This window comes from Ambystoma mexicanum, chromosome 3p (assembly GCF_040938575.1).
Source record: "Ambystoma mexicanum isolate Mex_15411 chromosome 3p, UKY_AmexF1_1, whole genome shotgun sequence".
Lineage (NCBI taxonomy): Eukaryota > Metazoa > Chordata > Amphibia > Caudata > Ambystomatidae > Ambystoma > Ambystoma mexicanum.
Window position 1 is genome coordinate 1046043108 of NC_090925.1, and position 17345 is coordinate 1046060452.

At 42.4% G+C, this 17345-nt stretch overlaps 1 protein-coding gene across 1 annotated transcript in view; it reads left to right on the forward strand.

The window, feature by feature from the left end:
- Window positions 1–17345, forward strand: part of LOC138579692 (bactericidal permeability-increasing protein-like) — a 462445-nt gene that overhangs the window by 185012 nt on the left and 260088 nt on the right. Inside the window, exon 4 of the mRNA XM_069649930.1 lies at window positions 11051–11179. Within this exon, the coding sequence (XP_069506031.1) occupies window positions 11051–11179 (129 nt within the window). The remainder of the gene's footprint in view (window positions 1–11050; window positions 11180–17345) is intronic.

Consider the following 17345-nt stretch of genomic DNA (forward strand, 5'->3'; position numbering starts at 1 on the left):
GGGCAACCCGGTCTTGCATAAGGGAAGGTAAGTTTAAGATGTCAGGCGAAGCCATGAACACACAAGGGTTTTCTGGGGCTAAAGGGTTGGTTCCATTTACTGATAACGTCCCGCTATCTATTGGAGATTACGATCTGTCAGTACCACTTTTGTATTATAGTGCCTCACCAGTAAACATACTGGGGAGGGACATAATGAACAGATTAAATATGACGATCTCCTTTACAGAGGATGGCATAATTTGCTCTACTCCAGGGATTAACATGCTTGCAGCACGACAGATTTTGCAAGCATACTGTGGACAGATAGCGATCAGGGCGGAGCCGGTAGACGGCGAGCTATTCCAGTACGGAACAGACATGGCATTTGCATGGATGCCAGGGATAGGAGGGAAAATATGGAGGAGACCAGCAGCCTATCTATTCCGACCAGAAACACCAGCTAATGAACTGGAAGGGAAGGTCATTGCAGTGGACATTGAGAGCATTATTGCAACAGCTGATTATGTTGCTGTGCACGCCCAAGATAAAGAAGGGAGAGCATGGAGGGCGGTGATAGCACTAGCAGAAGGATGTAGGCTGACCCAGGTGTCAGATGAAGAGTTGTTTTCAGAAGAAAAGGAGGAAAATGAAATGGTGTTCATGATGAGTGTAGAAATGTGGCTAACAGTGGCTCACAAACAAGTGGCACAGAAAATTGCAATGGCACTTGAGGCACCCGCTGGCACACCAGTCCCATTTTTTAAAGAAGATATGTCAAAGGTGCCAAAATCATTATGGACTATTAGCCCTTATGATGTAGGATGCATTAAAAGCATAGGGGGTGTAAAGATAAAATTAAAAAAGGGTGCCATACTACCAAGAGTGAAACAATACCCATTGTCAAGAGAGGCAGATGAGGGCATATACGAAACCATAACAGCCCTTATAAACAATGGCATATTGGTCCCCTCAGAATCCCCATGCAACACAGCTGTGTACCCGGTGCGCAAGGCTAAAGGAGGGTCTTGGCGGTTCATACAGGACCTCAGACCGTTGAACAACATAGTAGAAGCAGAGTATCCAGTAACAGCAAACCCGGCCACAATTTTGTGTGGCATTCCAGCAGAAGCATCACGGTTTACAGTGATTGACCTTAAAAATGCTTTTTTCTCAATACCATTACACCCAGACTCACAAGACTTGACAAGCTTCACTTACCGAAATAGGAAGTGGAAACATACCAGATTACCACAGGGATATTGTGAATCACCTTCAATTTTCAATAGGGTAATACAGATGGATTTGGGTAACGTTGAGTTGGAAAGCACAGTGTTACAGTATGTGGATGACATAATAATTTGCAGTACAAATGAAGATAAATGTAGAGAGGACTCATTAAAAATGTTGACGATATTGGCTGAAAAGGGGTACAAGGTAGACATGGAAAAGATACAATACTGTCAGGAACAGGTACTTTACATTGGCCAACTGATATCACAATATGGAAGAAGAATTGCACCACAAAGAGCACAGGCAATATCAGGCACTCCCGTGCCACAGACTGTAAGAGAACTGCAGCAATTTCTGGGACTGTGCAACTACTGTAGAGCATGGGTATTTGATTACAGCTCTTACATAGGACCCCTGCTTGAGGGTTTGAAGGAAGCAAATAAAGGGGAGAAAAAGTTGGGATGGACTATGGAAATGAAGGAGGCATTTGATGAATTAAAAGAAGCAATATCAACTGCTCCAGTACTAGCATCCCCAGACTATGAGCGACGATTTTTTATATTTTCACATTGCGACTCAGCAGTAATGAAAGCAGTATTGGCCCAAAAGACTAGCATGGGCTATAAACCAGTAGCATTTTACAGCGGTCACTTAGATCCAATAATGTTAGGACAATTCTCTTGCGAACAAGGTCTTGCTGCAGCTGCATTTGCAGTAGAAAAAGCATCATCAATAACTATGGGGTGTCCAACTACACTATTTGTAGAACATGCACTATTTGCGATATTGAATAAACCTAAGTCCACACTGACGACACAGAGGGCAACAGGTTATGAGATTATTTTGTCCAAAGCTGAACTGGCAATTGTTAGATGTAGCACGGTTAACCCTGCAAGGTTCCTAGCAGAAGTAATTGAAGAGGGAGATTACGCCCACGACTGCACCCAAGTAACTGAGATGTACTCATGTACTAGGAAAGTTGAAGAAAACGCACTAGAGGGAGGTGAGCTTTTGTTTATTGATGGGTCATCAACTATTGATCAAGGAGACGGGATAAGGAGGACTGGGGCAGCAGTAGTACAAATGATGGAAGCGCCAGTGTGTGTGGCTATTAAGTGTGTACAATTACCACAGCATTACTCTGCTCAAGCGGCGGAACTGGTTGCACTCATATTGGCACTAAAGGAAAGTTTTAATAAAAAAGTTACTATATATTCCGACAGTGCATATGTTACATCCACTGTCCACTCAGGGCTATCAAAGTGGAGAAGAAGAGGGTTTAGGAGAGCTGACGGCACTCCAGTACAACATGCCCTCTTGTTGGCTGAACTAATTGAAGTAATAAACGATCCCCAAGAACTAGCCCTAGTAAAATGCACAGCACACACCAATGGAGAAGACTATATATCAAAAGGAAATGCAGCAGCAGACGCACATGCAAAATATGCTGCATATTTTGGTGAGATATGGAACCCCACAGACTCACAGAGAGGGAGAGGGAGGGGAATAGCGAGGGAGATGTTAATAAAAGAAGGGTACACCCATCTCCCAGCCACCCAGATTATGGAGTTACAAGCGGCTGCACCAATGGCCGAAAAAGAAGTATGGGTGAAAAGAGGATGCACAATGTCACCAACCGACGCACTATGGCGCCAGGGTGGCACTGGGAAAGTTGTAATACCATTGGCATTGTTAAATACCGCCTTGAACCAATTACATCACCCTGCCCATACAGGCAAAGAAATAATAGCAGCACGAATTAGAGAAGATTGGTTCTGTCCCGAGTTAACATCCCATGTGTCAAATTTTATCAGCAATTGCCTTACATGTCAACAGTTCACGGCCGGTCATACTTTAAAGGTGATAAGAGGTACCATACCCCGACCAGAAGGACCTTTTCGGCACCTCCACATTGACTATGTTGATATGATCAACATTTGTCAAGGCAATAGATACATGATAGTAGTAGTATGCCCATTTTCTAGGTGGATCGAAGCAGGGCCCTGTTCACACCCTGATGCGTTTAGAGCAGCCAAATTTATAGTAAGGGAGGTATTCCCCAGGTGGGGAGTGTGCGAGGTGTTAAGATCAGACAACGGACCCCATTTCGCAAATGAAATGTTCCAGCATATCACATCCCTACTGAACATTAAACACAAATTTGCATGTGCGTACCACCCACAGGCCAATGGTGTATGTGAACGCCTGAATGGCCTATTGAAGGAGGCAATTGCTAAAATACAGCAAACAACAAAGAAAAGTTGGTTGTATTGCCTTCCGTTAGCACTGTTCGAACTTAGAAACAGGCCAGGGTCCGACCACCACCTCACCCCACACGAGGTGGTTACTGGACGCCAAATGCGCCTTCCCCTAACACCAACGTCAAGGGCATTCACCGACCAAGAAAGTTCTGCGAATGTGTTAGGTGATGAAATGTATCAATATGTGTCTTCTTTGATTACTAGCGTTGTGTTTGTGTCTCAACAGCTCGAGCGCACACGGGGCGGGTCCACCAGCAACCAAGAAATAGACGAAAATACAGAATTGGAAAAGGAGAACTTGTGCAAACTTGCCAAAGGCGACCACGTACTACTTCGAAATTTTAATAGAAGGTGGAACCAGCAGAGGTTCACTGGCCCCCATTTAGTAGAGGACGTATCAACAAGAGCAGTAAAACTAAAGGATAAGCGTGCGTGGAACCACCTGCATGATGTAAAAATCTACAAACTGCAGACCCGCCCCAGCGCCAACGACAGGTCCATTGGAAAAACGCCAACAACATCCCCGGCAGCGGAAGAAAACACAACCACAGACAACGACCCAATTGTTCCCTCGGAGAGAATAACGGACGAAGAAGGGGGCGATCCCCACACTGCCCACCCCATGGTCACACGTTCAAAGAGTAAAACTGCTCCCGCCATCTGAGCAAACCCCCCCCCCATTGACTACTAAATACAATTGTAATAAAAACTAAGGACTTCGCTTGCACCAATACACATGTAAACACGTGAATGTTCTCTTTTTCTCTCGCACATACAGGAGCTGCGTAATATTGTATTGTTAAGAAAAGTTATCTAACAAATTCAGTGTGCAGGCGTAGATGGTGCTGCCAGACGATAGTTACCCAGAAGAATTGTCACACCAATTTGTATACGAAATAAAAAGGCCAACATACTTAAAAAAGAAAAGGGTACGTGTATACTACACGGCCTTCCTCCTGGCCATAGAAAATTACATGCCCCACCTCCGCCCATACTTGCCGGTCTTGAGAGACCGATCACTTAGAGTAGCGTGGGAGCAACTCTTCACCTGGGCACTGAATGACTATTTGATAGGGAGAGCTTAATGAAACAAAACTAACATTTAATAACAAGCACTTTTTGAGAATTTTTAGGCGGGCAACTTTAACGTCGCAAGAATACGCTGCCAGGACTGCAGCAAGGTAAGAGCAAAAATGTCGGTGAGATTAGCATATGTAATAAAAATAATAGGGATTTTTATGATCACCGGAGTTTTGGCTGCCTCTGTATGGCAGTACAGCTATGCTATGAGTTTTTTTGCTGCACCCAAACCTAATGTACCCCACCTCCCTGCTGCAACAGGTGTTACGTCAGGTGGTAACAGTAACAATGAACAAAAGCGAAATAAAGTTAAACGCAGCACATACTCAGACAATAAAGGTATTGATAATTATGTACAAGATTCAGCACACGTCACAAACAACATATGGTACCAGCACATGACCCGCATTGGTAAGCAGACAACTGAGGATAGCTGTTACGTTTGCTCATTAATACCATACGCCATGAGCGCTTCACGAACATTTGTTGCCACAGAAATAGATGAAAAAACAGCACAGTGCATAATATATTTGGCCCTGTTCCAAACGAAAGGAAGATTCCAAGGAACAGTAGTGCACATGACATGGAAAACACGAGACTCATACCCATATGAAAACAACTTCCTCAAGACCTATCTGAGTTATCACAAGACCAGTTTACATGCTGAAGCATTCAGATACATAACAAGTGGCCCTGAAAAAGGAGAAACAAAGAAGGTAACACTGCAGTATCTACCATGTGATTGGTACGCCACGGAAGTTCCGGGTAAACAAGGATGCTGGGAGAGGCCATTACTGACGATAACAGGAAAGGTGTTCCTGGGTACCAGCTGGGAGATAGGAGTGGTTGGCAGCAACATGGTAACAAAAGAAACTATCTCAACCATCGAAACACACAATCATCGATGTTGGACGACATGGATCAAGTACGTACCAATGCTCACGTGGGTAGAAGAAGATGAAGACCCGATAACTATATTACCATTGACTGCGCCCAAAGTATGTTACCAGCATAAAGGAGAGGTGGACGTGGGATATAACACCAATTGTGCAAGTGTGATGGAGTTACCTGAGGGGGGAGCGGGAACAGCAGTAATAATGGACCATTATTGGGCCTGCGGAGAAAAGGCATATCATACACTGCCTCCCCTGTGGAGTGGTGTGTGCACAATGGTACACGTCAATGTACCATCACTAGTGGTACCTAAGAAGCATGTCGATGTGGCGAAATTTCCGAAAATGGATGAAGGAGACAGGAGAAGAAAGAGATCTGCACCACTCCAGAAGGAGCAAGAAAACAGGACCAACAGCAATGATACTGTCCTAAACAGGAGAAAAAGACAAGGAGAGCCATTAACAGGAAATTATCTGTGGGGAAGGTCGGAAACGGAACTAACATCAATACCGCCAGAACACAGACTATTCAGCAGAGCAGCAATGTTCTTCTCCTCAATAATACATCCGGGACTGCAGGCATACGCAAACGCAAAATGGCTGCAAATAACCAGATGGGAACTAATGATGACCATAAATTCGACAGTAAATGGGTTTAACGCAATTAAAGAGGAGCTGCGAGCTGTAAGGATGGTAGCACTACAGAACAGATATGTATTGGACCTTCTCACAGCAATGGAAGGAGGAGTTTGTGCAAAGATAGGACAATCATGCTGCACGTTCATACCTGCCAACGATGCCGACAATGGTACACTAACAGAAGCAGTTTCACAATTGGCCCAGATGCACTCCAAAATGATGGACGAAAGTAACGGCGTAAACAAGGATAAAAGCTGGTTTTCACTATTATGGTCATGGATGCCATCTTGGCTGTCAGATGGACTGAAAATAATAGTGGGATGTGCTATTTTGGCTGGAGCTGCACTGATAATAATTAGATTTTGGAAAGCCCGGAAGGCGCGCTCAACTGATGAGTTGCTGGAAATGGTGGGAATGCACCCCTTGATGCCAGCGGATGACGGCCAGCACACAGGTGTGATAATACACGAAAGGGAGAAGTTGCGCACCCAAATCATCGCCAATCATCTAGACCCACCATCAGTGAAGATCGAGAACCCAAGGAACCCTAGGAGCTACATAGGAAGATGGGTGTACTGTACTCCTGGAGGAACATGCGAATACATGTATTGGTCATTTGAAGATCACGTAAACCATTATGGACATCTCGGAGGGATAACCAAGATATGGAGAGTAAGAGGAGATAACGAGAAGGATATGTTTGTGGTCGACAAGTCGACCAGAGGGGGGACTGAAGTGGGAGAATGGAAAACCAGACTCCCGTCCTTCACCTCTCGCGCTTGGCCTAGAGGGTCGCGGCCCAGACACCCGCCACGAGAAGAGTTTGCCCATTTACCAGATGACCAAATACCCTGGTACAGAAACATACGGATGTGTCCATCTGCCTGCCCAACAGCCCGCACTGGCCATGCCGACACCTGCGGCACGGACCAACTAGACTGAAATCTACACATCGTTAGAGATGCCATGACGACCTAGATAACGGGAAGCACCGCTGAACTATTATACACGCTGAACATTTCCACACCAATCTACACGAAGAACATACTCAGTGCTCTGACGTAGGCGACAGGCTTATTCACGGACGTGCATCTTTATTATTTTTACATAGGCTTTCAGAATGCAGAAACGCAAGACGCACCATGAGCTCATTTATAACGCTTGCTCACGCTTCTCTTGAAACCCGTTACCATCATGAGAGATATAATGGAAACACGATACTGGCCATGAAACTGTATGCCACTATAACCTAAAGCATCCATGCACTAAATGGATTACTCGTGCACCAGGCCCAAGTAGGCCTCAAGCAAGAGTTCCCGTGGACATTAACAAAGCAAAAGTCAGGTTGCTGAGCCTGCAGAAAGAACCCAGTGGAGCAACCAGCCAAGGTCGTAATGTTGCAAACCCACAGTCAAGAAACAAATCTTCAAAGGCACGATGTTGCAACCTCGCACTCCACGTACCAATGTTAAAATCATATCTGCAAATTAAACCAGACATACAGTGGAAAAACAATATTAATTGTGCAGAATTATGCCTCAAACACGGTCCCTCCCCACGTGACCAAGCCGAACCTGACGAGATGCCAAAACCCAGGAGAGAAAAGGCGTCTGGGTACCTCGCTACGAGACGCAGGCCGACATACTTGAAAGGCTCAATGGACACCTGCTACAGTGGGAACGGTCAGTCTCCCACCTATGAATAAATCCTCACATTGCCTGCACGTACCCATACTGAAACACTGTTGCAACCACAGGTGCACCGTGTGCTGGGAACAACGGTGGTCCCAGGCTGGGGAGCTCACGGATGCACCAATCAGAACATGAGGTTCTTATCTCAGACGTCAGTAACGTTAGCCAATCCTCAGGGGTCTTCATGTAACAATTCTTATGTATCTAATTGTAGGGACAACCCAGATATACCACCTGACTACACCTTAACCACTAATATCATTCTCTATAGGCGTACTATACTAACCCCACCACTCGAGCAACCAATCAAGAGTGGCGATAGGTTCTTTTGGTAACTTTTTGGAATGACGCAAGTAGCGCGTCATAATGTAGTAAAAAGGGCCTGCGAGCCCCACTATTGTGTGTGTGTCAGGACGAACGCGTGCGCTCCTTGACCCATCCCTGCCGTTTGCATAATAAACGACAGAAGTTGCCTTGCTCCTTGTGTGTGCCTCATACTCTGTCTCGATCCGAGATATACACGGGAGGAGTTGGGGCCTCCCTGCCCGGAGGTCTGCGGACGGCCCGGCCGACCCCGGCAGAATCCCCCCCGACAGTGGTAAAATTGTGGTATATTTGATTGTGGTAACGCATTGGTTGCTTCCCTTTTTATAGTGGTAATGCTCCCCTCAGAATATACCCTATCACATGTCCTTCATCCCTGGGTCTTTCAAAATAATAGCTACCGGACTTATTACACTTATACATGACGGTATCCCTTTTTTCCTCAGCAACTTATCTACGATACTGAGTTATGCTCTAGCAGCCAAATCCCAAAACCTCTTCCATTCTGAGCAATTTTTTGAATAGACATACATCACACACTTCTAAACTTACTTACTATGAAAACCAAAGGTTCACTTCAGGTTTTCCCCCCTGTGGTAGAATGAATTAATTCCTGCAGTAAAATGGGGCGATTCCCTGTAAACTCGCAACCTCAGTGCCAGTGAGTGCATTCATGCACAGAAAACTCAACTGAATTGGTTTTCGATATGTGATAGTTTTACATACAATGATACTTGTAGCTATTCAGATAAAACATTTCATGCAGTTTAAAACTTGTGTATAAAAGAAAACATCTAAATCATGTTACATTTCACAGCTCGTCCTCATCACGAGGCCCTTTCGGTTTTATTTTACCACTGTCCTTCAAGGCGAATAAAGTTGGCAGCAGATGTAGCTTGAGAGAAAAAAGAAAAGAATAACAGCAAACAAACCCTTTTTTATGAACTTTCAAAGCTGTGTTTGTTTCACATTAATGAACATTATGCATGAAAGAAACCTGCTGGTCCTGACTAGCTATAAGAAAATGCATAAATGCATCCATACCTCACTTATGACCCATATTCACCTTAGAAGTTGGTGAGGTTCCTGCGCTGCTAGCTCTGGAAAACCCCTCTTTCTGGGCTTGCCAGCAATCAGAAATATCACAACCTCAGCACACCCGGGCAGCCCACAAGAAGGACATGACTTGGATCCCAGTGGATTCCTGCTCCCCAGTGACTGCCACACGTCTTCTTGTCAGTAAGCCTGCCCGTCTGCCAGGAAGTTTCTGAACCTTTGCACTGCACGTCAGACCCAAACCTCCCCTTCTTACTTTTAAAGCCTCCTACTGCTACTCATGAATCCTATCCCTTTGACTAGATCATGTCATTCGATCCGTTCAGCCCATTACTTTTGCAAACATAGCTGCAACAATTGCTTCCTGCAGCTACAATGGTGCTTTTCAACTGTGCCCATACCATCTTCACAGTTTAATCCATGCTGAATGAAATCACAGAGCCAGTAGTTGCTTGCACGTTTTAACTCCATTGCAGAAAGGCACTTCAAACTTAATTCCATTTTATTTCCTCTGAACCGATTTGCACTCCATGTTAAGGATGGGGAATTCAGTTTGTTAAAATGGGATGTAAAGTTAGTATATTAATGTACATTAGTTATTAAATTTGGTACAAAATCAGTCAAATGGAATATTATTCTGAAATGAACTAATTTTAACATGTGCTCACTGCAATGATAGTAAATGCATTTCAATCTGATGCACGCGCTGGCCATTTATGATGGCTGTATTTTCCACTTGAGTCCCTTACCACCAACTATACCAGAACCCCTGCCCTTCACTGTTACCAATTATCCTACAGGTTGACAGTGTTGAAAGCTGCCGACAAGTCAAGAAGAATTAGAAGAGAGGAATGCTTTCCATAGCAAGCAGAGAAGAGAGAATTGATCACTGAAAGTAGAACAGAATGACTGGAGTTACATTTTTCTTACAGTACCTTTCAGTACCCCACACATCTCTCTCAAACCTGAAAATAGGCTTACAGGGATTTTTTATTAAGCAAGAATGAAACCTCTCATATTTTGGATTAGGTTGTGATGGTCAACACTCTTGGTGCCCTGCAAAGAGTCATTAATTGAGTTTAGGAAAGCATCAGACCACACATTGTTGCTGTTCATAAAGCATGCTCAACAGATAGCTAAATATTTGAATTCACACTTTTCTGGGATACACCAGTGATCATTACTGTATGCCCAAAATTGTGCAGAATGTCTATACTGATTGGGCATTCTCATGCATCATGAAAAGCCTTATATTAAATACTTGTTCAGACGTATAAACTGTGTGTGAACTTGAAAGCCATGTAAATAAGATTGAGCAATATGCCAGTAAAATTGAGATTAGGAATATGATTTTTGCTCAGTTGTGCACAAAATGATAGAGTGGCTAGGAAGCTGATAAAATCTGTCCGCTCATCAAAATTGGGAAGATAATGTAACACATTTCTATTAATCTGACCAATATATTTGGAGAAACCTGTACTCATGTCATTAAATACATTGTTGCACTTGAGGGGTCTATGGCATATATAGAAGGTCAATTGAACTTGTATGGAAATATGTCAATAATGTTCTGTGTTTTCTATTGTATAGGTTTTAATAATGATTATCACTGCAAGACAAAGAGTTAGAGTCTAATATGTGGATGATATTTGTATTATTACTGTTGTTGCTAGTCATTTTATGGCATATTATTCCAAACACCTACCCCTGGCTTGACCAAGGAGACTAGGTGTAAAGTGTTTTCTTCCCAGTGGTTGACTATGCACTTATTTATGTATAGATCATTACTGGTTGTGTGCATAAGCTTTGAACATTTTATTACACTGTCTCCTTTTATGTTACTCCGAGCTTCTGTATTTAGAACCTATGTTTCACAATCACTTTTGTTCTTCTAGGATACAAGTGGACATGCTTGAGTTACATAAATCAACAGCCACCCTCATGGTTGGAACAGATGTTGAGGTATCGTTCGATGATGCTTCTGCAAAGGCCCATGGAAAGTGGAGAGTGAAGCATTGGCTAGTGTAAGTTTGGGTAAAGTCAATGACTTGATAAAAGGAATTGCTGCCATGAAACACACTTTGGAAGATCTCACAGAAATCACCTGTTTTCAATATTGTGCATAATGCTCTTTAAATCAAATGAATAATCCTCTGATCAGGACACTTATCAGCTGTAATCAATAATTGACTTAAACTTGGAAATTACTTTTCCAATCCACAAATACAAAATTTGTCACACATGTATCTCTTCCAACAGAATTTCATATTGGCCTGCGTAAGGAAGACATGGTATCAAAGTAAGACTGACACAAGTGATCACAGTTCAAGTGTGTTTATTGAACTTTATCAAGGGCGTGATAAATGTCTATATAAACCTAAATCTAAGATGGGAGAAAGCAACGACCATCAAATAATAATAATTCAGTCCTAGTAGAGTCTCGTCAAAAATAAAAGGGCCTATACTAAAAAACATATTGCCAATTCTTACCGCTAATTTACAAATAGTGTGGGGAAATGTTCACAAAATGATAAGTCAGGATGTTCAGGCCATTGGCCTCCCTTCCCCATGTCCCATCAAGGCGGTTCACTCAAGCATTGGCTCCTTCGGCATGAGGATATTGCAAACATCAGGGCCTTCTATGTCAGAGTCTCTTAAGTTATCAAATGTCTATTGATCCAGAGGGCCGGACATATCAAACAAACAAAAAAGTCCTATCCAAGTATTCAAGTAGGGTGATTCACTCTGCACTCTGGATCCCCCTCAGCCAGGCTCAGATCCCTTTTGTAGCACAATCTTTTCTTGGGTGACCGACGGTTCACCCCGGATCCCCCTCAGCCGTGCTCAGATGCCTCTTACAAAATGAGTCTCCCTCAACCGGGCTCGGACCAATTTCAGTTTGTATGGGCCTCATTACGAGTTAGCCGGTCTGGATTTAACGGTGCCGGTAAAACCGTACTGGTACCCTTTTCTGGATCAACTAACTACGAGTTCTGTGGCGTGTGGCGTTGCACCCGCTAGGTCTGACCTGGTGGGTGTAACACCACCGGCCACAGATGGACACGGAAACACCGGCACCATTACCGCATGGTGCTGGTGTTTCCACTGTCCCCATTCCTGTGGAGTCCTCTGGGACTCCACTGGAATGGGGATTAACGGAATGCAGGTGCCAGAATTACCAGACTACCAGGGCTGTAATGCCCCGGTAATTCCAGCAAGTCTGACGCTGGTAATCCCCATGGGTCCAGAGGCAGCCTGCCAGTTTTACCGCCAAGGTTACCGCCGGACTCGTAATGAGGCCCTATGTCTTTTCTCTTTTGACTCACGTTTCACCCCGGGTCCCCCTCGGCTGGGCTCAGATCCTTTTCCACAATTAGTCTCCCTCAGCCAGGCTCCGACCAATTTCAGTTCGTATTAGCTATCGAAGACTTTCAAATATACACAGAGTTTAGCTTGACCCATTGCAAGACCACTTCGATTTCACAGTTCAGAATTTTACACTCTCAGTTGGATACCTTACAGAGACCTTCGAATGAGCACCCACATGATGCCAAACCACTCTGTACATGGCATTTACCTTGGTTTCAAAAAGTTCAGTCACTCCTTGGATATTGAATTATATTTGCATCACTCATCACATATGCCTTCTTTGCAGATTTCTTCATACAATGTTGCTGCTTGCAAAATTGATTCTATCACAGACCAGCCTGCTATCAGTCTCCCTGACTCACTGGATGTGCTGACTTTACTGGAGCAGCTTTGTTGTAGGAAACAAGGACAGTTCTACGGCGGCAATCGCTCTTCCTTGCATCAGCTATTGAATTCACTCCACATGTCACCACGCGTTCCACCCATCCCACAGGGCTTCATCAGGTGTAGTTATACTCACTAGATTGCCAGGCTCCATTCATAAATTTCTCCTAAAACACACCCCTAACACCGGACTCATAAATTCAAGTGATCATGTGATCATGCTCTGGAAATGGCGTTCTTGTAGGTGCTAGTCTGGGCGCCATTTTGGAATTGCTGTCACTTCCTATTTAGTAGTGTGTGAATTATCTAGATAGATTTGTACATCCCTATAGGGTCTATCCAGGGGTAGAGTACCCACCCTAGACAGAGGGGATATGTCAGAGATTATTAGATGATATCAGTTATGACTAAAGCCTGGAAAAATGAAAAATCAATTTCGGGAGCGTGTGATTTTCATAAATATTAGTATATTACGCTAGTGCGTTTATAGGGGTGGGTGACTCCCTCCATGACTCATGTAGGGCAAATAAATCGCATGATGCCACCGCCACTCGTGCTTCCAGCTCACTAGTGTCTAAAGCCCCACCTGTCTAGTGCATTCAAACCTATTAACCCTTCCATCCTAGTGGATTGAGTATTAACAGATTCCCCCTCAGTAGAATCAAGTTTGATAGATAAAGTTCCTATGTAGGAATGTTTTCAATCCATGTGGATCACTGAGGTAGATGTTGTAAATGGATAAGTAGAGATTCATTATTTTAACTGTTCATCATATGTACTGCCAGTTCTTCTCCTGTGTTATGGCCTTGAGGTGTTTTCATGTTAAATTTGATGATCAACTTAGACTCTAATTGTCTAAGATGTCTTTCTCTGTTTCCTTTTTTCCTGTGTTCGGAATATGGGCCAAGTCATTGTATTTGAGCAGAGAGGCATCACTACTATGTTGTTCTTCAATATGTATTGCCAGCAGGTAATTGACATCCTTATTCTTGATAGCTCCATAGTGTAGCAGGATTCTGATTTTCAGGGTACAGATGTATATCCAATATATGTAAGGTCACAGGGACATAGTATGGCATATACCACAAATCTAGTAGTACATGTGATGGTTTCTTTGATCTCCCAGCTTTGCCTTTTGTTAGGACCATATCTCATTTCAATACCTGATATGCTTGATTACATATTTTACAATTATTGCATCTTTGAAATCCATTTTTGTTCTAGGTCCATTCTTATCTCTACTTATGAACGAATCACTTGGTGCTATGTATTCTTTGATAGATCTTGTCTTCGAAAATGTTATTTTAGGATGAGTTCCAACATATCTAGCTAGATCTTGATCTTGATCTTCCTGTAATATCAGCCAGTGTTTGTTCCGGATCGATCAGAGTTGTCTAGCTCTTTTCGAGAAAGGAGTGATTAATCTAACTATATCCTTTTCTATATCTTCCATCTTGCTTTTTGTTTTGTTCTGCATTACTTATTCTCTATCCATCTTGCCAGCTTTCAATAGGGCCACATTAATATCGCTATCTTCATAGCCTCTTGCTTGGAGAATCTAGTTACACTATTTTTGGATTCTTTTTCAAAGTGTAAGTTCCTTAAACAGTTTCTTTTTGCTCATAGCAATTCTCCAAAGGGAATTATTTTTATCAGGGCCTTAGGGTGATGGCTTTTGGCATGTAGAATAGAATATGATGCTGTAGGTTCCCTGTAGAACATGCTGTGTATAATGCCACTTTCTGGAAATAGCACTACATCTAAACATTTCTGCTCTTCCTTTGTTTTTTGTCATAGTTAGATGTAGATTTAAATTGTTGCAAATGAGCTCTGTTTTGTATTCATCCAATTGTTCAACAGAGCCTTTCCAGATAACGAATAGGTTGTCAATAAAGCAATACCAACAAATTATTTGTTCTACATGATGATGATATTTCAATGCCCATGCTGTGGTGAGCTCCCACCATCCCATGTATAGGTTGGCGTATGTGGGAGCCATACACAAACCCATAGCTGTTCTACATTTCTGAAAGATGTTGTTTTCAAGGCACAACTGGAGTAGTGATAGAATTAGTTAATTGTGCTATTTGAAACTCACTGGCTTGCTATCTAGAAAGAATTTGCAAGCTTTTAATCCTTCTTGATGTCTGATACTTGTATACAAAGATATTACATCTAGAGACAGCAAGATGTAGATGCCATCACATACCATTCCTTTAATTTTGTTAAGCAAGTCACCTGTGTCTCTGATGTAAGAGTTAAGATCTTTGACAAACAGTTGTAGAAAGACATCAATGTATTTATAGGCATTTTCTAAAAGAAATATTTTCTAAGAAACAAGGGTCTTCCCAGTGAATTGCTGATATTTGTATGGAATTTGGGGACAAAGTATAGTATATGTGCAGTGGAAAATGTGTTCTTCAGAAAGATAACTTTTTCCCAATCAATTAGATTTAGATATGACCAGTTGGTGAACATGTCATCAAATTCCACTTTCGTCTCACACAATACAGAGACATCACATTCTTCATAACAGATACTGCCATTCAGGTGATGTATGGCTTCTTGTAAATAGAGATTTCTATCCCAGAGTACCAAACCTCCTCCTTTATCTGCTTGTTGTATGATGATAGAATCATCAGTCTGTAGATTCTCTAGTGCCAGCCTTTGTTCTTTGTATAGGTTGATTGTGTTGCTTCTAGTTTTGATGGTCACCAATTTTCTTAGAACTGGTTCTTCAAAAATGTATATATTAGTGATGGTAATGTTAGGACAGAAGGTGGACTTCAATCTTAGCCCACTAATTCTCAATGCATCTGTTTCTATGCCAAATCTTTTCGAGATTTCTGTATTTTCCATTGTGGTGATATCTATTTGATCTTCATCTTCCATGGTGTCCAGAGTAAGTAGTGTCTCCAAATCCTTTACAGAAAGAGGATTTGATACGAAGCATTCAGTTTCAGTGTTTCTGTCTCGGTCTTGAGCTTTTACTAGGAACAGTTTCTTTAATTTTAATTTCCGTAGAAATTTGAAGAAATCAATCCTGGTTTGTCCAAGGACAAATTATTGTTCTGGACCGAAAGAAAAGCCCATTTCCAATGCTGACAGTTCCATTGGAGTAAGTTGCTTCTCAGAGACATTGAAGAATTTGACTTTTAGTTCCTCATGCCCTTGCCTTTCCCTCAGGATCTCTGTCCTCTGCCTGAGTGGGTCATCATGCTTTGGCCAGAAGTTGTTCCTTGATGTGTTGCTCCTCCTCGTTGGCCTCTGTCATCTCCTTTGCCTCTTGTGCTATGTTATCTAGGTGGAGGAGCCTGAATTCTTCTAGAAATGTTAGTTTGACAGGTCTTAAATCGGGATGCGAAACCTCTATTTCTGATGCCGAGGGACATTGATAGCATTGGCTTGCTTTGTAATCCATTGATTTTAATTTCTGCTCAGTTGATCCTTAATCAGTTGATCAAAACATCTGGCAAATGTGTAAATTCGTCCCTGTTCATAGTCCTTTTTAACCCATTTGAATTTTTGTTGTTTTCTCAGTCATATTTCTTCCTCATATCATTCCAGGTTTTCTTCCATTCATGTCACCTTGTGTTGACATTCATCTCCTTCAGAAGAGTTGTATAATTGTTCTTCTAATTTTTCATTCTCACTCGTTAGTTTCTGTCTGTCCATTTTGGCAACTTTGATCAGAGTTTGCATCATAGCGAATGAGCAGCAGTTAAAGTGATCAGTTTATTCTCTTATTAATTCTGGATCTATTTCCTCATTAGTCAGAATGGTGAGGATTCTAAGACCCCTTGGTATTCTCTTCTTAATTTCTATGTACGTGGTTAGGGTCATGGCTTTCCACCATTTACTTATTTCAAATGTGTTCAACTTTTCCTTTTTATCATTTTTCTGTTGGGCTGTCAATCCAGCTGAAATTGCACTTTTCGGTCTCGTCATTCTCCACTGGGTCTCCCATGTATAGCACATGAGTGGCGGCCATATGCTCTGCCTCTTGTTCCTCTGCCATGTCTGTTTCTGTCACATATTTATGACAGTATTTGCAACAACAGCAACTTCAAGCGCTAGGGCACAATCAAATGTTTGCCCTAAGAAACCCCAGCATGAATAAAATAAATGTCTGGTGTGTCTGGATCCCCCGATTATCCTAGCACTATCAGAGCACTTAAACCGTTGCAAATCTGTGTGCAGAGGATTGGGGGCTGGGAGATCTGCGGGTGACACAGAACTTTATGTAAGTTATATATATATATATATATATATATATATATATATATATATATATATATATATATATATATATATATATATATAGCAAAATAATTCACCAGACCAAACATTGGACCAGAAAGGTCTAATTCATGCCAAACTGTCTCGCTCCGATTAATGAAATGAAAAATGATTGAATACAAAAAGATAACACATGTG